Raw genomic sequence first — 22,902 nt, 5'->3', positions numbered from 1 at the left:
TTCTCCAAAGCGTACAGACAGGCAGACATTTCAAAAGTTATCCTTCCTCCATTTATACTGTTTAAAGTAGAATCAGGAGAATTACTTTAGTTGAAGTTTTATTTTGTTAATCTTGAGTCTCAAAAATTTAGAAGCATATTTAAGCTCTGAACTATAGCTCGATTTTTTGCATTTAAGAATCCATGTTTTGTTGTTGTTGTTATTTAAAGCACTTTGCCAGGAGTATCTCAGGGAGCCATCCTGAAAACTGGCTGAAAAATAAGGAGAATCATTCTAAATGTATAAGCTTTTTCTTTTTTGCACTGTAGAGCTCAGTGTCAGCAGGTTATTTTGCTGCTGTTTATTGCCCTCAAAGACACAGATGACTTTGGCTGCACTGTTAAAAATACATATAGCATGTAATGCACATAAAACCCAAAGACATTACTGTAAGTTTTTCATTAGTGTATGGCTGTATTTGAAAAAAAAAACAAACCAATACATTCTTCATTTCTGATAAAAATCAAATGTTTTGTCAGTTTCTAAAGAAAATAGACCACCAATATTTAAATGGAATCAGTTTTTTTACAGTGGAAAAAAAATGTAATTAAATATCTGTTAAATATCGGTCAAAATGAGTTTTAAAATATCAGCAAATCGGATACCCAATATCATGCATCTTTTTTGTAGTGTTTGATTGTTCACCCAGAAAGCTGCTGTTTGGCACTATTTACTGTGATCTTCAGCTTCAGTGTATCTGATCAGCTGTTTGGCAGAGAAAACACCACTAAACTGAGTCCAAACCACTTATTTCAGCTGTTTCAGTGTTTTCACAAAGTAAACATATCTAGTCGATGTTATCTCATCAAGATATCAGCCTGTAGCAGCCAGAATAGAGCCAAAGTCTAAATCTACTTGGATGACTGACAGAGTGGTACCGTCACTGACTGAAGGCAACTCACTGACACACAAACAAGCCAAAGTGCACACACACACATTGCACTGAGGCATATAGACATTCAATTGAGCCAGTATTTTTTTTTTTGGCCCACTTTTACCTTGAACTTGCTTAATTGCTCAGAGAAATTATAATGGTACTGTGTAGCCTAGCTTCTCAGAGTGATATTTTTGTTCAAGGGGAAATTCACACTGAAATCTTTGGAGGCTAATGGCACTACTATCACCAAGTACCTTATACAACCCAACTTCAAAAAAAGCAGTGATACTCAACCTGCGGCTCTCAAGCCACATGTGGCTCTTTGCTAGCCAGCTGTGGCTCTTTTAAGGCTTACTTGGAAAAAAATGTTTAAAAAATGTTTATGAAGGTTAGCGCTGTCGTCAGTAAAGATTCATTGTTAGTCAATAAATTTGTTACCCACACAAAGAAGACAGGCCTTTATTGCCAAATTTAAATGAAAGTTTTATTTTTTTTTTAATCTGTATATTCAAATAATAAGGTTTGTGCGTGACAGAGGAACGCGTAAGAGAAAGAGAGCAGAGGAAGTCCACTGGTGGTGCGTCTGTTCCTTCATTGAGTTCTGTTGTCTTGTGTTCAAACTGAAGCTTCTCATGTCCTCATTTTAACAGTTTTCTTCAGTCACTCCCTGCTGATGCTCTCCCACACTTGTATTTTATGATGATTATGGTGATACGTGTCATCATCAACGAGCCAAACACACAGGGATCACATATTGAGATAATATAACAGCTAGTGCAAACCTGGGTGTTTTACTTGATCTTTAATGATACTGATAAATACTGTTAAAAGAGCAGAACCATAAATCCGTAACTATAAAATGAGGCAGAATGGGCAGAACGATGTATGTGGGAGCTGCAGGTTTTTGTCATTTGGAGGCCCAGGGCTAAGACCATTGTGTTGTATTTTGAACTAGATACTCTACACTTTTGACTTCCAGTTTGGAGCTTTCTGATCGATGGGTATTGAGGTGGTTTGGCAGCGCCAGTGCTGAAAACAGACCTGCAGTGTATCCCCAACAAAGCGTGTTGAAGTGGCGCTTCAGAGATGCAATTTCTCATTACTAACATGCACAACCCAAGTTTATATTTATATCAACACTCACAGACATTTTTTATTTCATTTCTTTATGCCTTTATTTCTCAGAGCTATTTAAAATCCCACTAATACAGGGTCTTTTCAGTGCCCTACAGATACAGGCTTAGCTCAAAAATGATACTGGCGCCATCTAGTGGTTAATAGTTAAAATTGCAAGTCTGGGGGTCCCATCTAAAAGTGCATCACAGATAACTGCAGCAGCAGTGATACATGGTATTGCAAATTTGCAATTATAATGGGTTTAAATGGGTAAGTTTTATCCCCAAATGATATATAGGTGAATATTTTTCCTATACACAGTACCAAACAGGTCAATGGTACAATTTGGCTTGAAAAATTAAAAATGAGAAAAAATAGACATCTTTGTGCAGTTTCATGCCAATCGCGTCAACTGAACACAAATTAGGTCAAGAATTACAAAACAGAATGCAAGAAATGTGCCCAGGTATACCTAAGGGTTAAACAGGAAGTATTGAACGCAGGCTGTGATTCACTTTCTGCCTGAGGAGGAGGAGGAGACCAGCATTTTGACAGAATTAGAAATCATCCGCTGGGTTGGGGTTATGCTCTGAGAAATGAATTACACAATTTGTCAGCGTATCAGCTTTGACTTCTCGGCAAATTCCTCCTCCAGTTTACATCTTGGTGTTCATCATCGGTGTAGCAGCCAATGGATGGGGATTGAAGTCTTTGCTGCACAACTGGAAGAAACTGGGTAACGTCAACATCTTTGTTCTCAACCTGGGACTGGCGGACTTTCTTTACCTGCTTACACTTCCATTTTTGATTGTGTACTTCTTAATGAAGAGTAAATGGATCTTTGGAGAAGTTTTCTGCAAGATTACAAGATTCTGCTTCAACCTGAATTTGTACGGCAGCATTGGATTCCTCACTTGTATCAGCATGTACAGATACCTGGCAATCGTCCACCCGTTGAGAGTAAAGGGGAGATTAACAGTGAAGCTCTCAGTGTCAATCTCAGTCCTTGTTTGGTCCACGGTGAGTGTGCTCAGTCTTCCTGACATGTTTTACCCCAAACATCCTGAAAACAAGACTCTGAAATGCTATGATACCACAACTGACGCCCACGTGGAGGATTACCAAAAATACAGCCTTGGATGGACACTCATTGGGTTTGGTATCCCGCTCCTCATCACTCTGGGCTGCTATGGACACGTGATAGTCACTCTCTGTCGTACAAACACCATAGACAAGGTCCTGAAACAGAGAAGTTTGATGTTGTTGTTCATCTTGATTCTTCTTTTCTCTGTTTGTTACATTCCCTATCACGTACTGAAGAACCTCAACCTTTTGGCGAGAGTTCTGACCAAAGAGGGGACATGTCAAGGATGGTTCAATGGAGTCTACATCGCTCGTCAGATAAGTCGTGGTCTCGTGTCTCTCAACAGTGCTCTAAATCCTCTGGTTTACCTTAACGGACATGAGGACATCAGTGCTCAGCTCAGACGACTTCTCCAGCGAGTTCAGATGTTCAGCCGTGTGTCTTCAACAAACTTCAGCAGTGTTCCAGTGACACAAACCACACATGACATTTAAATCAAACATGTTAGTAATTCTATTGAAATATTTCTGTAAAATCAAGGCTTTGTATCTGTAAAAGTTGTAGATTTAGTTTCTAAAGTATAACTGTGACCAGGCAGCTATTCATCATAATTTCTTTTGTTGTGAGTGATCACATGTTGATGAAATATGATCATTATAATGCATCATCTGTTTCTTACACCTTTGTCTTGTCAGTCATGTTCTTTATACATGAAATCCTCTTGAAACTTTTAATGTTTCTGAAAAGATTCCATAAAAAAAGATAAATTCTCTCAAAATTTTGCAAATGTTCTTGACTTATTGAGAGAAAGCAACTTTAGGGGCCTCCATGCTGTTCATTATTTCTAGTGTGATAAAAATCAACGCCCATGTTTTCTCAGGCCCACAAGTCGAAATGAGAGACACAAAATACCTTAAACGTAACATATTTGGTGTAATTCCACTCCTTTTGGTTCAGAAGGCATGAACGTCTTTCTTTTATTTTGTTGTCTCTTCTCGCTCACCTGCATCATTATTTTATTACAGTGCTGACAAATGAGTAGATGAAAATTGTCAGGTGAAATTTTCAAATTCTAGGACTTCAACGTTTAAAAGACCCTCAAAAAATAAGTCATTAGAAAATATTGTTAGGAGTAGAGGTCGGAGTTGTTGGTAAAATACAGTTTATCACAGTTGGGTAAAGTTTTATCATTTAATTTTAAGAACTTGATCGTGGTTAATGTTCAATATATCGCTCAATTTGAAACATAAAGTTGCCTTTGCAATTGTAAAAGTATTCTAAGTGCTATTGGCTGTTATCATTTTACCCTCCTGATAGTATTGATTCAGGCACTGTTTATGTACCGGTGCTGTTGTAAAAGTGTTGATGAAGCAGAAAAACCCCAGACAATACCCAACCCTAGCAAGGGCTCATTTGCAAATGAAGCACAAAATAATTAAACGCCAATACTAGCAAACACCAGTTTTACCGTCTAAAATGTCATCCTATTTACACGTGACTTTTAACCAAATTTGGCCATTAAAATAGACTACAGCCTGTCTCCCAGTATACATGCACATTTGGAGAATGATTTATAGATGGGAGCATACAGTGTCTGCTTCCACTGTTGTAGATGGCAGTATGCTCCTTTCAGCTTGTTGATAAGGGTTTTCTTTCAGCTGACCTTGCTGCCAGATTATCAAGCGGTAAGGTGGTTGTATGTCTAAAAAACTTTACAGCTCTATAGATTTTGACCAACAGAAGTCAGAGTACTCTCTGATGCCTCTTTGAGTAGTCCGATGGGCATATTTTGACTTTTTAATGAAAAACTAAAACAGAGATTTGTGTTGACAGCTACATAGACATCAAGCCTACTTCATGCTTTAAAACACTGCCAGCATGCTCATCAGGTGTAAGACTGTATGCTTCTTTCAGATTAAGGCTGCTACATCAACTAGAGCAAAAAGTTAAACACAAGTACACATCTTGCAAGAAAATAGTGTGAAATTTATCTTTTATTTGCAATCATTTATAAAATGAACAAATAATTGATCCTTAGAAACATAAACCCATTCAGACCTGATGGTGATGGCGAGAGATCTCACATTGATTATTGGTAGTTTCATTGTTGATGTTTAAAAACAAAACCTTATACACTCTGTGCTTTGCTCTGACGTCAGAAACTTATGTAAATATATTTTTACAGAAATCCCAAGTCAATATAACGATAACAACTTGAACTTTTTAACTCAACCTTTTAGATTTTAATAGTTTATCTCATATTTCTAACAACTATGAAGAAATTTAATTGTTTTCATTTTTCCTTTTGTGCTGTTTGTTGATTTTAGAAAATGTTAAAATTCTGTAGAAAACCCTCAGGTTTTAAGAGGTTGTTTTCAATAATATGTAGGTTTTAGGGAGCTTTCTTTGGTGCTTTTAGGTCTAAATGGGTTAAAACCTGTCACCTTTATTTTTAAAATTCAGCTCCTGCTATTGCATCATACCAAAATAAAAACATAATTCACAATGAAAAAGAAGAAAATACAGCACTGGACAGAAAGAATACTGTTAGTTTAATGTCCAAAGATCATCAACTGGGTCCTGCAGAAAAGCTGATTTGCACAAATCAAAATATAATCTGGTAGAAAGAAAAGCTCTTATAGTTTCTTCTTTTTCATTCCCAGCACATTCAAATAATTAACCAGTTTCTCTAATGTGTTTGTTGTTCATTGCTTTCTGATTTATCTTTACGGTCTATTCTTTCTTAGACTTTAATGTGGACTTCTTTGACTTAAACAAACATCCAATAAAACATCTACAGGAAATACAGATGAATGTGCTGAGTAGCAAACCACAAACTGCAAAGAATGCCATCACATCCAGACTGTGGTAGACGTACCACGGCAGCTTGTAGGACTCAGTGCGTAGATGTGCTGCCCCCTTGTGCCTCATGACGTACTCTGTCCAGTAAATGGCACTGTCTAGTGGTTTTATTGGTTTGTCATGATGGAGCTGCGACAGTTTGACCATATTTTGTTTGTAAGGCTTTTCTGGGTCCAGAATGTTCTTCAGAGCATTTGTCAGAGACTCAACATCCATGGTTGTCACATCAACCATCTCTGCTCCTCCCCGGGCCTGCATGCGCAAAAGGTTATCAGACTGGTCGAAGATCAGAGGAATACCCAGGACTGGGACACCGTGGTAGATGGCTTCGTAAAGTCCATTGGTGCCTCCGTGTGTGATGAACAACTTGGTTTTAGGGTGACCAAGAAGATCGTTTTGAGGAAGCCATTTCATCAGCAGGGTGTTGTTTCCTAAAGTGGCAGGCCTTTTTCCAGTGTGTCTCCATATAACCTTCTGAGGGAGGTTGGCAAAAGCTGAGGCAATGATTTCAGATAACTCTGGGCCTATGTCGCCTAACAGGGTCCCAAGAGTCATGAAGACCACCCCGTGTTCACCAGAACTCTGCACAAACTCCTCTAAATCAGCTGGGAGAGGCTTTGAGGGCTTACCCTGGAACCCTCCGATGTAGACGATATTAGGCATCGTGGGACGAGGGAACTCAAATGTAAAGTCAGTCCTAAACAGCCAAATATCAGCGCCTTGTATGAGGGAAAGAGGGGTAACACCTGGTTCAAAATATCGATCACACACAGCCTGGTAGGGTGGATTTGAGACGAAGTGGTGCATGTAAACTAGCATGCCATGATAGACAACGTTACTGAGTCGCTGGAAAAAGTCCATCTTGTCTGTGGAGTGGCTGAACAACTGGGGAACATAGGAGAGAGGACAAGGAGCAATGGCATAGTGTCCATCTCCATCGAAAATCCAGCGTACATTGAAAACCATGAGGAGATTGAGATAATGTGCCACCAGCACTCCACCTGGAAATACAGGGTCGGTCAGACAGACTTCATATCCAGTTTCCTTTAGCTCCTTGATTAGCGTCTTATTCTCAAAGATGCTGACAGCCACTTGGGCAGTACCTAAATGGTTTTCCCCAAGTAAGTCAAAAAGATTCTTATAGAATTCCAACAATGCCCAAAATGTTCCCCCTCTCCGACGGATGTCTAATGATCTCTGCAGGAAGGAGGACATGTGGCTTTGGCTCTCTATGTTTTGAGTCTGTTCCTGGGGGATGGTGATAGACCTGTAATAGGGTGAAGATTCAGCAACGTACCAGCTGGTGGAGGAACGGATTACTGTGATTTCATGGCCCCGTGAATGAAGTGCCTCCACTAGGATTTTCATGTTGAGCCAGTGGCTACCATCTATGGGGTAGACTAAGATTTTGCCACCATCACAGCTGAAGGTCAGAGCCGCTGAAAACAGCAGGATGAACATCAGGGCTGGATTTGCCCCCATCACTGCAAAAGAGAAACAGAACCAAGTTGATTAATATTTTTTCCCATGCTATGCAATGCAAATGTGGCAGTTATTTAGTGTTTGTCTTCAAATCAGTCATAGTTTAGTCCTTTTTTAGTTTAGTTGATGAAAACTCAGACTTTTTTGGTATGGATGCACGATGTTATCAGCTTGATATCTGTATCCTTCCTAAACAAGACACTGTTATTCCCAGATAACAGTGTCCTGTTTAGGAACATTTTGTTTCCCAGTAAAATACAACAGTGGACAAAGACAACAGTAGCGCTGACATTATTCAGCAGTGCTGCTGACTTTACATGGTCCAGTGGATCAATCAAAGCATTTGAAAAGGCACCACTCAAACAAGAGCGTCACTGTGACGAGGAGGAACAACAAAAAGTCTCACCAGCCTGTTATGAATTTCCCATGATTTAAGATCTTTCTATTATAACAGTGGTGCTCTGGCTATGAGAATAAAAGTAGTTCTAAACTCAGCACCTTCAACTGTCAGCCTCAGAGGAGCGGGAGAGGGGACTCCATCATGTCTGCAGCTGCGTCATAGGTAAAGTTATCCTCAGATTTTCACAGCTCTAACCTCTTTATCTGCCAGGATGGGCTGTGAGAAGTTCTCCCAAACTTTGTAGTAGGTTGAAAAGAAATCCAGTGCTGAAGTCCATGTTGAAAACAGCAGGATGGATGCTAATACGCATACTTAACAAGCTGACTTATGGCTGTATGATGATGTGTTCAAGTTGGCTGGGAAATTTTAGTGTTTAAACAACGGCTATAAATATGTCAATATATCAATTAAAATAACCTAGTAATTCAAATTCAATACACCCCTGCTACTAAGGATTTATTGCTTTTGAACTAATTTATTTCATTCAGTGTGCATTGTCATAAATGTATTTATCCATATGGAGATTTCGAGCTATGTGCTCTCTGGAAAGTCAAAACATGCTGCTTGACTAACCCAGGAGCATCTTTTAGTAGAGCCTTCTCCACCATGTAAAACTGTAGTAGAACCATTTTGTAATAAAATGGTTAAATGTTTGATGAGAGTGTTCCTGACTGAACTGATGAATATAATAGACATTTGCACAGCTAGCGGGCTAAATTGTTCAATACAGATACCTTTGTACTCAGCACCAGAATTACAAGTCAGTTAAATTATTAACTATTAACATTTTTCCAATCGATTTATGCCCATAATCTATCTTGCCACTTAAAGAACATTTCATTCGACATAATAAATGCATATCAATCCCAGAGTTTGGTACTCAGTCTAATGTTTCACACATTAGTTCATTTTCTTTCTTCATATGTTTTCTTCTGCCTGGTGTATTATAACCACACCTTTTCCTGGTATTTAGGCACAATCACACAGCAGAATGAGCAGCAGACAGGATGTGGTAAAACCATAGCATTGTGCATTGCAGGCAGCAGATCAACTGACATTTAAGATGAAAATCCTTGGACAAACATGCCGAGTCTTGCATAATGAAACAAAAAGCACTCTGTTGGTCTGTTCACTTACTTGTGCTGAAATACCTCTGAACACTGTTAAAGAAGAAACAACAAAAAGCTCCAAACATAAGCAGTGATGCACCGTTTGTTGGTAAAGCAGCTCTCCCTTCAGACTGTCTTCTCCCTCAGACTAGAAAGAACCCAGTGCCCAGCATTATCGAATTCAGGTGAATGTATAATCCTGAATGATTCTAAATGAACTCCCTCATCCTGTTTCCTGTGATCAAGGGCAAGCAGTGGCCGCCTCCTAAACCTGTCCTCCCAGTCTTTTTTCTGTTACAGTCTTGTAACTCTGCCCAAACACTAGCTGAAGAGTCTTTCATCAAGCTAGGGATGTTACAATACCATTTTTTCCTTCCCGATACGATTCCGATACCAAGGTGCTCCAGGCTCGCTGAAAATACTGCTGCAAGGGATTCAAAGGTATCAATGACATCAACGGGAAGGTATAACGGCTAGCTGCAAGAGGACAAACGAGTAAGAGGCAACGATTTGTGGTTCAAAAGTTATTTTATTTTTGTTAAACTGCCACTTCTTGTCATGTAAGACAGAACTGGTCTGGAAGGCATTTTAATGATTCAGTGTTTCCCCTACCATTCTATTAGCCCCCCCCCCCCCCCCCCCAACAGCAACCCCCACCCTCTCTGAACGTTGAGTCAATTATATGTAATTGTATTTTCTATTTAGTGCCAGATCACAACAGAAGTCATTTAAGGATACCTTAAATGCTGGGGTCTGATGTTTGCTAGGATGCTTTGACTCAGTATCATGAGAGAGAGTTCTCTAATGCAACTGATTTATCCTCTAAAGTTGTGAATGAACCGATGTCCCGCTTGTTTTATGTCTGAGATAGTTTAATGAGCGCTGGATTTCAGCCTAAGATTGCAGAAATTGCGCACAGTTGCGGACCAAACGCACAAACGGACTCTGAAGACGTACAGATAAACATAAGTAAGGACAAAGAAAAAGGAAAACGGTACAAATACAATGATGAGTGGAACACATTTCCCTTGGCTAGGGTTTGATGCTAATGAGCAGCTGTTGTTCTGTAAATGGTGCAGGGAGGCACCGGGAACTATCAGAGTGGAAAATCCATATGTGCAGGGCGGCAGTATATTTTTAAAAAGATAATATTAAAGAAACACAGTACCTCCCACCGTCATCCTCTTGCAAGAGATGCGTTTTAAGCTAAACAGCAGCCTGATGGAGCTGGCACTTTGCTGCACTCATTAAAGAAAGCCAGTGATTCTTCCATCCAAGAAGTCAAAGCAAAAATGAATGGAGCGTATTTTATAGCAAAAGAAGAGCTCCCTTTCACAAAGTTTGGATCTCTTATTGCTCTCTGTATAAAATGGAGCAAATATTCCCCCTTCATATGACAACTATGTCAGCTGTGGGGAAATGATATCAATGATCACGTCTGATGTGAAAGCCAACCTTGCTGCACAGATGGATGAAAGCCCCTAACATCTCCATTGTGATAGGACTAATACTATGATAAATAAACAAATGAATACATGAATTTAAACATGTAACATCTTTACAGTAATGATTAACCTAAGTAACATTCTCATTAAAGGAGTACTTCAAGCAACTAAAACGCTTTTGAGAAACTGAAAGAGGGCATTGACTGGAAGGACAAGCTGGTGGGCTTTGGAGCAGATGGAGCAGCGGTCAACATGGGACAGCGTGGTGGTGTTTTTGCCCTGCTGAAGGAGGAGATTGGCGAGCAAGTCATTGCCTTCCACTGCATGGCTCACAGGTACTATGCTGTGTTTAAAAATACATCTGTTAAAATGAGCTTTAAACATAAATTAAGAGTAATTTAATACTTTTCTTGTTTACTCATCCTGCCATAACATTATTACTGTCACTTTTGCCCCCCTCCCAGTATATTCAGTCAAACAACGAAGCTCTGTATTACATTCATACTGAATTTTTATGAATTAGCCTGGTTTTTATACTGTCTCATTCATAGGTTGGAGTTAGCTATGCTGAATGTCCAGAGGAAGGAGCCCATGGTTGCAAAAGTGTTTGACCTCCTCTGTCTTATCTGGAATACCAATCGTTACAGCCCAAAATCACAGAGGGAGCTGCAGGAAGTAGGCAAAATGCTGGGGTTGAACATTAGCAACCCTTCCAGTGTCAAAGGTATTACCCACAACCACCTAGGTTTCAGTATTTTCTTCAGTATCTTGAAGTGTTTTGTGCTGTACAAATAAAATATGATTGTTCCAGGGACACAGTGGGTTCCACATGTTGAGCGAAATCCCCAGCCCAGCATGCTGCAGCACTGCAGCACATGAGCCACTTGGCTGCAATCTCTCCCTCTGCTGACATTAAAGGAAGGGCACAAAAGGTAATGTATCTTAGAAGAGATGTTGGCATCTACTAAATTTTATCCTGGTTGTTTAAAGACACTAAATTTATTGCAATCTCTGAAATTATTTTGTAGATCGAGTGTGAGATGGAGTTAGCACAGTTCTGCGCCTTCAGCCACTTTATGGCTGATGTCTTTGCCGAGTTAGGGAGTCTTAGCCGAACCCTGCAGGCAAATGACCTGATCCTTCTGAAGGCTAAGCTTAAGAGGACAGTGGTAGGGCTGGAAAGGATGAAGTTGAGGCCTAAGCCAGGAATGATGTTAGAGAAGTTTCTGAGCATGCAGACTGAGGGAGAGAGCATTACGTTTCAGGTGTAATGGGAAATTTTGAAGTTAATTTGCAGAGCATGGAGCTGAAAGGGCAAGTCCCTTTGACAGGTGCTAGTCCACATGTATCAGCAGCTGTTGACATTGCTGTAAAAGAGATGAGTTCAGGCTTCAGCTGTGTGCTGATTGATTCAGGAGAAAGTATAGTCAACTGTGTCCAAATATTCAACCATGACACATGGCCAGAGGGTTTAGGGGACCTGCTGGACTATGGCAGGGCAGAGGTTCAGTGTCTTCTCCAGCATTTTGGGGAAATTCTCAGACAGTGAGTGAAACAGCAATTTAGAAAATTGACATTTGAGCATGGATTTGAATAGAGGTTCAAACAAAACACATGCTTCGTGTGTGTGTGTGTTTTTTTTTTAATCACATCTACATGTTCAGTTTGTCTACATGTTTCCATTTCTCATTCCCTCCCCTTATCGATCTCCCTCTTATCTATGTTGACAAAGTGGTGGACGCCAGCTTGACCAAGTGCAACAGGAATGGCAGCAGATGAAGGCCCTTGTCAGGACCACCTTGGCAGATAAGTGTTATTTAGGACTGTGGCAGACACACTCAAGGTAAATGGACAATATTAAACATTCTTGAGAATTTACAAACCACTCCCAACGTTATATGTAAACCCCGTGAATAAAGGGGCTGTTGTTACGGTGAAACTGAGGAGTTTTAACTCAGAAAACTGTTTTTGTTTGGGTCTGTGTGTGCTGCGTTTAGCGTTAGCATCTTAGCTAAACTTTAGCTCCACCATCTCAACAGTCAGGATTTATGAGCTGCAGTAGTTCTTAACTGCCTTTCTCCAAAGCGTACAGACAGGCAGACATTTCAAAAGTTATCCTTCCTCCATTTATAAAGTCCACCTGACTTTTTCCTGATAACCTTTCAGCGTTGCGGGATAAACGGGCTTCTGCAGGCTAATGATGCATTTAAAGCCCCGCTACGTTATTTCTAGCAGACGCTTATAGCCTTACCTGAACTACAAAACTTAGTTTCAAGTCACGTAGAGAAGCTCCTCATTACAGCTAAACATGTTAGCTTCACCACGGATATATAAACTTAAAGTGTTTGTCCTGTTAGCACGTTGAACCTCAATGCCTCAGTGGATAGATGAGGAGTTCACTCTTAAAAAGCCTGTCCTGCACTCACAGGAGTGCTCACTCAGCAGCCGCTGTTGCAGCCGCTTTTGATAACGTGTTTTGCATATGAAAAATAGAGAAAAAGAATGTGCATGTCACGCTAGGGGACGGTGTGCGAAACATGGCTAAAGCAATGACGGACTTCTGTGTGCCAAGTCTCCCATGGAAAGTGACCTGGCTGTACACGAAGGAGCTCTTCTCCAGCATTGGAGATGTGGGTTGACACTGTGTTGTTACAGAGCTGTTCACAGTGAAATGCCCATTAAACTTGGATGCTTAGTCAGTTTTTACTGTTTAAAGTAGAATCAGGAGAATTACTTTAGTTGAAGTTTTATTTTGTTAATCTTGAGTCTCAAAAATTTAGAAGCATATTTAAGCTCTGAACTATAGCTCGATTTTTTGCATTTAAGAATCCATGTTTTGTTGTTGTTGTTATTTAAAGCACTTTGCCAGGAGTATCTCAGGGAGCCATCCTGAAAACTGGCTGAAAAATAAGGAGAATCATTCTAAATGTATAAGCTTTTTCTTTTTTGCACTGTAGAGCTCAGTGTCAGCAGGTTATTTTGCTTTTGTTATTGCCCTCAAAGATGCAGATGACTTTGGCTGCACTGTTAAAAATACATGTAGCATGTAATGCACATGAAACCCAAAGACATTACTGTAAGTTTTTCATTAGTGTATGGCTGTATTTGAAAAAAAAAACAAAAACAATACATTCTTCATTTCTGATAAAAATCAAATGTTTTGTCAGTTTCTAAAGAAAATAGACCACCAATATTTAAATGGAATCAGTTTTTTTACAGTGGAAAAAAATGTAATTAGATATCTGTTAAATATCGGTCAAAATGAGTTTTAAAATATTAGCAAATCGGATACCCAATATCATGCATCTTTTTTGTAGTGTTTGATTGTTCACCCAGAAAGCTGCTGTTTGGCACTATTTACTGTGATCTTCAGCTTCAGTGTATCTGATTGGCTGTTTGGATCTGTATGCTCAGGCAGAGAAAACACCACTAAACTGAGTCCAAACCACTTATTTCAGCTGTTTCAGTGTTTTCACAAAGTAAACATATCTAGTCGATGTTATCTCATCAAGATATCAGCCTGTAGCAGCCAGAATAGAGCCAAAGTCTAAATCTACTTGGATGACTGACAGAGTGGTACCGTCACTGACTGAAGGCAACTCACTGACACACAAACAAGCCAAAGTGCACATACACACAATGCACTGAGGCAAATAGACATTCAATTGAGCCGGTATTTTTTTTTGGCCCACTTTTACCTTAAACTTGCTTAATTGCTCAGAGCTTTCTGATCGATGGGTATTGAGGTGGTTTGGCAGCGCCAGTGCTGAAAACAGACCTGCAGTGTATCCCCAACAAAGCGTGTTGAAGTGGCGCTTCAGAGATGCAATTTCTCATTACTAACATGCACAACCCAAGTTTATATTTATATCAACACTCACAGACATTTTTTATTTCATTTCTTTATGCCTTTATTTCTCAGAGCTATTTAAAATCCCACTAATACAGGGTCTTTTCAGTGCCCTACAGATACAGGCTTAGCTCAAAAATGATACTGGCGCCATCTAGTGGTTAATAGTTAAAATTGCAAGTCTGGGGGTCCCATCTAAAAGTGCATCACAACTGCAGCAGCAGTGATACATGGTATTGCAAATTTGCAATTATAATGGGTTTAAATGGGTAAGTTTTATCCCCAAATGATATATAGGTGAATATTTTTCCTATACACAGTACCAAACAGGTCAATGGTACAATTTGGCTTGAAAAATTAAAAATGAGAAAAAATAGACATCTTTGTGCAGTTTCATGCCAATCGCGTCAACTGAACACAAATTAGGTCAAGAATTACAAAACAGAATGCAAGAAATGTGCCCAGGTATACCTAAGGGTTAAACAGGAAGTATTGAACGCAGGCTGTGATTCACTTTCTGCCTGAGGAGGAGGAGGAGACCAGCATTTTGACAGAATTAGAAATCATCCGCTGGGTTGGGGTTATGCTCTGAGAAAATGAATTACACAATTTGTCAGCGTATCAGCTTTGACTTCTCGGGCAAATTCCTCCCTCCAGTTTACATCTTGGTGTTCATCATCGGTGTAGCAGCCAATGGATGGGGATTGAAGTCTTTGCTGCACAACTGGAAGAAACTGGGTAACGTCAACATCTTTGTTCTCAACCTGGGACTGGCGGACTTTCTTTACCTGCTTACACTTCCATTTTTGATTGTGTACTTCTTAATGAAGAGTAAATGGATCTTTGGAGAAGTTTTCTGCAAGATTACAAGATTCTGCTTCAACCTGAATTTGTACGGCAGCATTGGATTCCTCACTTGTATCAGCATGTACAGATACCTGGCAATCGTCCACCCGTTGAGAGTAAAGGGGAGATTAACAGTGAAGCTCTCAGTGTCAATCTCAGTCCTTGTTTGGTCCACGGTGAGTGTGCTCAGTCTTCCTGACATGTTTTACCCCAAACATCCTGAAAACAAGACTCTGAAATGCTATGATACCACAACTGACGCCCACGTGGAGGATTACCAAAAATACAGCCTTGGATGGACACTCATTGGGTTTGGTATCCCGCTCCTCATCACTCTGGGCTGCTATGGACACGTGATAGTCACTCTCTGTCGTACAAACACCATAGACAAGGTCCTGAAACAGAGAAGTTTGATGTTGTTGTTCATCTTGATTCTTCTTTTCTCTGTTTGTTACATTCCCTATCACGTACTGAAGAACCTCAACCTTTTGGCGAGAGTTCTGACCAAAGAGGGGACATGTCAAGGATGGTTCAATGGAGTCTACATCGCTCGTCAGATAAGTCGTGGTCTCGTGTCTCTCAACAGTGCTCTAAATCCTCTGGTTTACCTTAACGGACATGAGGACATCAGTGCTCAGCTCAGACGACTTCTCCAGCGAGTTCGTCAGATGTTCAGCCGTGTGTCTTCAACAAACTTCAGCAGTGTTCCAGTGACACAAACCACACATGACATTTAAATCAAACATGTTAGTAATTCTATTGAAATATTTCTGTAAAATCAAGGCTTTGTATCTGTAAAAGTTGTAGATTTAGTTTCTAAAGTATAACTGTGACCAGGCAGCTATTCATCATAATTTCTTTTGTTGTGAGTGATCACATGTTGATGAAATATGATCATTATAATGCATCATCTGTTTCTTACACCTTTGTCTTGTCAGTCATGTTCTTTATACATGAAATCCTCTTGAAACTTTTAATGTTTCTGAAAAGATTCCATAAAAAAAGATAAATTCTCTCAAAAATTTTGCAAATGTTCTTGACTTATTGAGAGAAAGCAACTTTAGGGGCCTCCATGCTGTTCATTATTTCTAGTGTGATAAAAATCAACGCCCATGTTTTCTCAGGCCCACAAGTCGAAATGAGAGACACAAAATACCTTAAACGTAACATATTTGGTGTAATTCCACTCCTTTTGGTTCAGAAGGCATGAACGTCTTTCTTTTATTTTGTTGTCTCTTCTCGCTCACCTGCATCATTATTTTATTACAGTGCTGACAAATGAGTAGATGAAAATTGTCAGGTGAAATTTTCAAATTCTAGGACTTCAACGTTTAAAAGACCCTCAAAAAATAAGTCATTAGAAAATATTGTTAGGAGTAGAGGTCGGAGTTGTTGGTAAAATACAGTTTATCACAGTTGGGTAAAGTTTTATCATTTAATTTTAAGAACTTGATCGTGGTTAATGTTCAATATATCGCTCAATTTGAAACATAAAGTTGCCTTTGCAATTGTAAAAGTATTCTAAGTGCTATTGGCTGTTATCATTTTACCCTCCTGATAGTATTGATTCAGGCACTGTTTATGTACCGGTGCTGTTGTAAAAGTGTTGATGAAGCAGAAAAACCCCAGACAATACCCAACCCTAGCAAGGGCTCATTTGCAAATGAAGCACAAAATAATTAAACGCCAATACTAGCAAACACCAGTTTTACCGTCTAAAATGTCATCCTATTTACACGTGACTTTTAACCAAATTTGGCCATTAAAATAGACTACAGCCTGTCTCCCAGTATACATGCACATTTGGAGAATGATTTATAGATGGGAGCATACAGTGTCTGCTTCCACTGTTGTAGATGGCAGTATGCTCCTTTCAGCTTGTTGATAAGGGTTTTCTTTCAGCTGACCTTGCTGCCAGATTATCAAGCGGTAAGGTGGTTGTATGTCTAAAAAACTTTACAGCTCTATAGATTTTGACCAACAGAAGTCAGAGTACTCTCTGATGCCTCTTTGAGTAGTCCGATGGGCATATTTTGACTTTTAATGAAAAACTAAAACAGAGATTTGTGTTGACAGCTACATAGACATCAAGCCTACTTCATGCTTTAAAACACTGCCAGCATGCTCATCAGGTGTAAGACTGTATGCTTCTTTCAGATTAAGGCTGCTACATCAACTAGAGCAAAAAGTTAAACACAAGTACACATCTTGCAAGAAAATAGTGTGAAATTTATCTTTTATTTGCAATCATTTATAAAATGAACAAATAATTGATCCTTAGAAACATAAACCCATTCAGACCTGATGGTGATGGCGAGAGATCTCACATTGATTATTGGTAGTTTCATTGTTGATGTTTAAAAACAAAACCTTATACACTCTGTGCTTTGCTCTGACGTCAGAAACTTATGTAAATATATTTTTACAGAAATCCCAAGTCAATATAACGATAACAACTTGAACTATTTAACTCAACCTTTTAGATTTTAATAGTTTATCTCATATTTCTAACAACTATGAAGAAATTTAATTGTTTTCATTTTTCCTTTTGTGCTGTTTGTTGATTTTAGAAAATGTTAAAATTCTGTAGAAAACCCTCAGGTTTTAAGAGGTTGTTTTCAATAATATGTAGGTTTTAGGGAGCTTTCTTTGGTGCTTTTAGGTCTAAATGGGTTAAAACCTGTCACCTTTATTTTTAAAATTCAGCTCCTGCTATTGCATCATACCAAAATAAAAACATAATTCACAATGAAAAAGAAGAAAATACAGCACTGGACAGAAAGAATACTGTTAGTTTAATGTCCAAAGATCATCAACTGGGTCCTGCAGAAAAGCTGATTTGCACAAATCAAAATATAATCTGGTAGAAAGAAAAGCTCTTATAGTTTCTTCTTTTTCATTCCCAGCACATTCAAATAATTAACCAGTTTCTCTAATGTGTTTGTTGTTCATTGCTTTCTGATTTATCTTTACGGTCTATTCTTTCTTAGACTTTAATGTGGACTTCTTTGACTTAAACAAACATCCAATAAAACATCTACAGGAAATACAGATGAATGTGCTGAGTAGCAAACCACAAACTGCAAAGAATGCCATCACATCCAGACTGTGGTAGACGTACCACGGCAGCTTGTAGGACTCAGTGCGTAGATGTGCTGCCCCCTTGTGCCTCATGACGTACTCTGTCCAGTAAATGGCACTGTCTAGTGGTTTTATTGGTTTGTCATGATGGAGCTGCGACAGTTTGACCATATTTTGTTTGTAAGGCTTTTCTGGGTCCAGAATGTTCTTCAGAGCATTTGTCAGAGACTCAACATCCATGGTTGTCACATCAACCATCTCTGCTCCTCCCCGGGCCTGCATGCGCAAAAGGTTATCAGACTGGTCGAAGATCAGAGGAATACCCAGGACTGGGACACCGTGGTAGATGGCTTCGTAAAGTCCATTGGTGCCTCCGTGTGTGATGAACAACTTGGTTTTAGGGTGACCAAGAAGATCGTTTTGAGGAAGCCATTTCATCAGCAGGGTGTTGTTTCCTAAAGTGGCAGGCCTTTTTCCAGTGTGTCTCCATATAACCTTCTGAGGGAGGTTGGCAAAAGCTGAGGCAATGATTTCAGATAACTCTGGGCCTATGTCGCCTAACAGGGTCCCAAGAGTCATGAAGACCACCCCGTGTTCACCAGAACTCTGCACAAACTCCTCTAAATCAGCTGGGAGAGGCTTTGAGGGCTTACCCTGGAACCCTCCGATGTAGACGATATTAGGCATCGTGGGACGAGGGAACTCAAATGTAAAGTCAGTCCTAAACAGCCAAATATCAGCGCCTTGTATGAGGGAAAGAGGGGTAACACCTGGTTCAAAATATCGATCACACACAGCCTGGTAGGGTGGATTTGAGACAAGTGGTGCATGTAAACTTGCATGCCATGATAGACAACGTTACTGAGTCGCTGGAAAAAGTCCATCTTGTCTGTGGAGTGGCTGAACAACTGGGGAACATAGGAGAGAGGACAAGGAGCAATGGCATAGTGTCCATCTCCATCGAAAATCCAGCGTACATTGAAAACCATGGGGAGATTGAGATAATGTGCCACCAGCACTCCACCTGGAAATACAGGGTCGGTCAGACAGACTTCATATCCAGTTTCCTTTAGCTCCTTGATTAGCGTCTTATTCTCAAAGATGCTGACAGCCACTTGGGCAGTACCTAAATGGTTTTCCCAAGTAAGTCAAAAGATTCTTATAGAATTCCAACAATGCCCAAAATGTTCCCCTCTCCGACGGATGTCTAATGATCTCTGCAGGAAGGAGGACATGTGGCTTTGGCTCTCTATGTTTTGAGTCTGTTCCTGGGGGATGGTGATAGACCTGTAATAGGGTGAAGATTCAGCAACGTACCAGCTGGTGGAGGAACGGATTACTGTGATTTCATGGCCCCGTGAATGAAGTGCCTCCACTAGGATTTTCATGTTGAGCCAGTGGCTACCATCTATGGGGTAGACTAAGATTTTGCCACCATCACAGCTGAAGGTCAGAGCCGCTGAAAACAGCAGGATGAACATCAGGGCTGGATTTGCCCCCATCACTGCAAAAGAGAAACAGAACCAAGTTGATTAATATTTTTTCCCATGCTATGCAATGCAAATGTGGCAGTTATTTAGTGTTTGTCTTCAAATCAGTCATAGTTTAGTCCTTTTTTAGTTTAGTTGATGAAAACTCAGACTTTTTTGGTATGGATGCACGATGTTATCAGCTTGATATCTGTATCCTTCCTAAACAAGACACTGTTATTCCCAGATAACAGTGTCCTGTTTAGGAACATTTTGTTTCCCAGTAAAATACAACAGTGGACAAAGACAACAGTAGCGCTGACATTATTCAGCAGTGCTGCTGACTTTACATGGTCCAGTGGATCAATCAAAGCATTTGAAAAGGCACCACTCAAACAAGAGCGTCACTGTGACGAGGAGGAACAACAAAAAGTCTCACCAGCCTGTTATGAATTTCCCATGATTTAAGATCTTTCTATTATAACAGTGGTGCTCTGGCTATGAGAATAAAAGTAGTTCTAAACTCAGCACCTTCAACTGTCAGCCTCAGAGGAGCGGGAGAGGGGACTCCATCATGTCTGCAGCTGCGTCATAGGTAAAGTTATCCTCAGATTTTTCACAGCTCTAACCTCTTTATCTGCCAGGATGGGCTGTGAGAAGTTCTCCCAAACTTTGTAGTAGGTTGAAAAAGAAATCCAGTGCTGAAGTCCATGTTGAAAACAGCAGGATGGATGCTAATACGCATACTTAACAAGCTGACTTATGGCTGTATGATGATGTGTTCAAGTTGGCTGGGAAATTTTAGTGTTTAAACAACGGCTATAAATATGTCAATATATCAATTAAAATAACCTAGTAATTCAAATTCAATACACCCCTGCTACTAAGGATTTATTGCTTTTGAACTAATTTATTTCATTCAGTGTGCATTGTCATAAATGTATTTATCCATATGGAGATTTCGAGCTATGTGCTCTCTGGAAAGTCAAAACATGCTGCTTGACTAACCCAGGGAGCATCTTTTAGTAGAGCCTTCTCCACCATGTAAAACTGTAGTAGAACCATTTTGTAATAAAATGGTTAAATGTTTGATGAGAGTGTTCCTGACTGAACTGATGAATATAATAGACATTTGCACAGCTAGCGGGCTAAATTGTTCAATACAGATACCTTTGTACTCAGCACCAGAATTACAAGTCAGTTAAATTATTAACTATTAACATTTTTCCAATCGATTTATGCCCATAATCTATCTTGCCACTTAAAGAACATTTCATTCGACATAATAAATGCATATCAATCCCAGAGTTTGGTACTCAGTCTAATGTTTCACACATTAGTTCATTTTCTTTCTTCATATGTTTTCTTCTGCCTGGTGTATTATAACCACACCTTTTCCTGGTATTTAGGGCACAATCACACAGCAGAATGAGCAGCAGACAGGATGTGGTAAAACCATAGCATTGTGCATTGCAGGCAGCAGATCAACTGACATTTAAGATGAAAATCCTTGGACAAACATGCCGAGTCTTGCATAATGAAACAAAAAGCACTCTGTTGGTCTGTTCACTTACTTGTGCTGAAATACCTCTGAACACTGTTAAAGAAGAAACAACAAAAAGCTCCAAACATAAGCAGTGATGCACCGTTTGTTGGTAAAGCAGCTCTCCCTTCAGACTGTCTTCTCCCTCAGACTAGAAAGAACCCAGTGCCCAGCATTATCGAATTCAGGTGAATGTATAATCCTGAATGATTCTAAATGAACTCCTCATCCTGTTTCCTGTGATCAAGGGCAAGCAGTGGCCGCCTCCTAAACCTGTCCTCCCAGTCTTTTTTCTGTTACAGTCTTGTAACTCTGCCCAAACACTAGCTGAAGAGTCTTTCATCAAGCTAGGGATGTTACAATACCATTTTTTCCTTCCCGATACGATTCCGATACCAAGGTGCTCCAGGCTCGCTGAAAATACTGCTGCAAGGGATTCAAAGGTATCAATGACATCAACGGGAAGGTATAACGGCTAGCTGCAAGAGGACAAACGAGTAAGAGGCAACGATTTGTGGTTCAAAAGTTATTTTATTTTTGTTAAACTGCCACTTCTTGTCATGTAAGACAGAACTGGTCTGGAAGGCATTTTAATGATTCAGTGTTTCGCCTGCCGTTCTATTCGCCCCCAACAGCAACCCCCACCCTCTCTGAACGTTGAGTCAATTATATGTAATTGTATTTTCTATTTAGTGCCAGATCACAACAGAAGTCATTTAAGGATACCTTAAATGCTGGGGTCTGATGTTTGCTAGGATGCTTTGACTCAGTATCATGAGAGAGAGTTCTCTAATGCAACTGATTTATCCTCTAAAGTTGTGAATGAACCGATGTCCCGCTTGTTTTATGTCTGAGATAGTTTAATGAGCGCTGGATTTCAGCCTAAGATTGCAGAAATTGCGCACAGTTGCGGACCAAACGCACAAACGGACTCTGAAGACGTACAGATAAACATAAGTAAGGACAAAGAAAAAGGAAAACGGTACAAATACAACGATGAGTGGAACACATTTCCCTTGGCTAGGGTTTGATGCTAATGAGCAGCTGTTGTTCTGTAAATGGTGCAGGGAGGCACCGGGAACTATCAGAGTGGAAAATCCATATGTGCAGGGCGGCAGTATATTTTTAAAAAGATAATATTAAAGAAACACAGTACCTCCCACCGTCATCCTCTTGCAAGAGATGCGTTTTAAGCTAAACAGCAGCCTGATGGAGCTGGCACTTTGCTGCACTCATTAAAGAAAGCCAGTGATTCTTCCATCCAAGAAGTCAAAGCAAAAATGAATGGAGCGTATTTTATAGCAAAAGAAGAGCTCCCTTTCACAAAGTTTGGATCTCTTATTGCTCTCTGTATAAAATGGAGCAAATATTCCCCCTTCATATGACAACTATGTCAGCTGTGGGGAAATGATATCAATGATCACGTCTGATGTGAAAGCCAACCTTGCTGCACAGATGGATGAAAGCCCTAACATCTCCATTGTGATAGGACTAATACTATGATAAATAAACAAATGAATACATGAATTTAAACATGTAACATCTTTACAGTAATGATTAACCTAAGTAACATTCTCATTAAAGGAGTACTTCAAGCAACTAAAACGCTTTTGAGAAACTGAAAGAGGGCATTGACTGGAAGGACAAGCTGGTGGGCTTTGGAGCAGATGGAGCAGCGGTCAACATGGGACAGCGTGGT

At 39.8% G+C, this 22,902-nt stretch overlaps 2 protein-coding genes and 2 pseudogenes across 2 annotated transcripts; 2 read left to right on the top strand and 2 right to left on the bottom strand.

The window, feature by feature from the left end:
* Positions 1 to 2,628: 2,628 nt before the first annotated feature.
* LOC121517436 lies at positions 2,629 to 3,798 on the top strand (annotated as a pseudogene).
* Positions 3,799 to 5,012: 1,214 nt separating this feature from the next.
* On the bottom strand, positions 5,013 to 9,164 carry LOC121517430 (UDP-glucuronosyltransferase 2A1-like). Its single transcript, XM_041799180.1, has 2 exons — positions 8,998 to 9,164; positions 5,013 to 7,462 (listed from the first exon to the last, which is right to left on the bottom strand). The coding sequence occupies exons 1-2, from the start codon at positions 9,053 to 9,055 to the stop codon at positions 5,850 to 5,852; spliced, it is 1,671 nt and encodes a 556-aa protein (XP_041655114.1). The 5' UTR covers positions 9,056 to 9,164; the 3' UTR covers positions 5,013 to 5,849.
* A 5,696-nt stretch (positions 9,165 to 14,860) lies between these two features.
* LOC121517435 (P2Y purinoceptor 1-like) lies at positions 14,861 to 22,891 on the top strand. The gene is made up of 2 exons (XM_041799188.1): positions 14,861 to 15,856; positions 22,788 to 22,891. Exon 1 carries the CDS (start codon positions 14,861 to 14,863, stop codon positions 15,845 to 15,847), a length of 987 nt encoding a protein of 328 aa, XP_041655122.1. The 3' UTR covers positions 15,848 to 15,856; positions 22,788 to 22,891.
* Positions 17,587 to 21,340, bottom strand: LOC121517431 (annotated as a pseudogene).
* Positions 22,892 to 22,902: the final 11 nt, after the last annotated feature.

The sequence above is a fragment of the Cheilinus undulatus genome, linkage group 11 (assembly GCF_018320785.1).
Source record: "Cheilinus undulatus linkage group 11, ASM1832078v1, whole genome shotgun sequence".
In the NCBI taxonomy this organism is placed as follows: Eukaryota; Metazoa; Chordata; class Actinopteri; order Labriformes; family Labridae; genus Cheilinus; species Cheilinus undulatus.
The sequence above is the reverse complement of the archived record's forward strand: the minus strand, read 5'-3'. Positions and strand labels throughout refer to the sequence as shown.

Excerpts from the sequence above, each read along its gene's own strand:
- LOC121517430 (XM_041799180.1), bottom strand. The coding sequence starts at position 9,055 with ATGTTTGGAGCTTTTTGTTGTTTCTTCTTTAACAGTGTTCAGAGGTAT. Across the intron at positions 7,463-8,997 it reads TCAGAGGTATTTCAGCACAA|TGATGGGGGCAAATCCAGCC; the intron begins GTAAGTGAACAG and ends TCTCTTTTGCAG.
- LOC121517435 (XM_041799188.1), top strand. The coding sequence starts at position 14,861 with ATGAATTACACAATTTGTCAGCGTATCAGCTTTGACTTCTCGGGCAAA.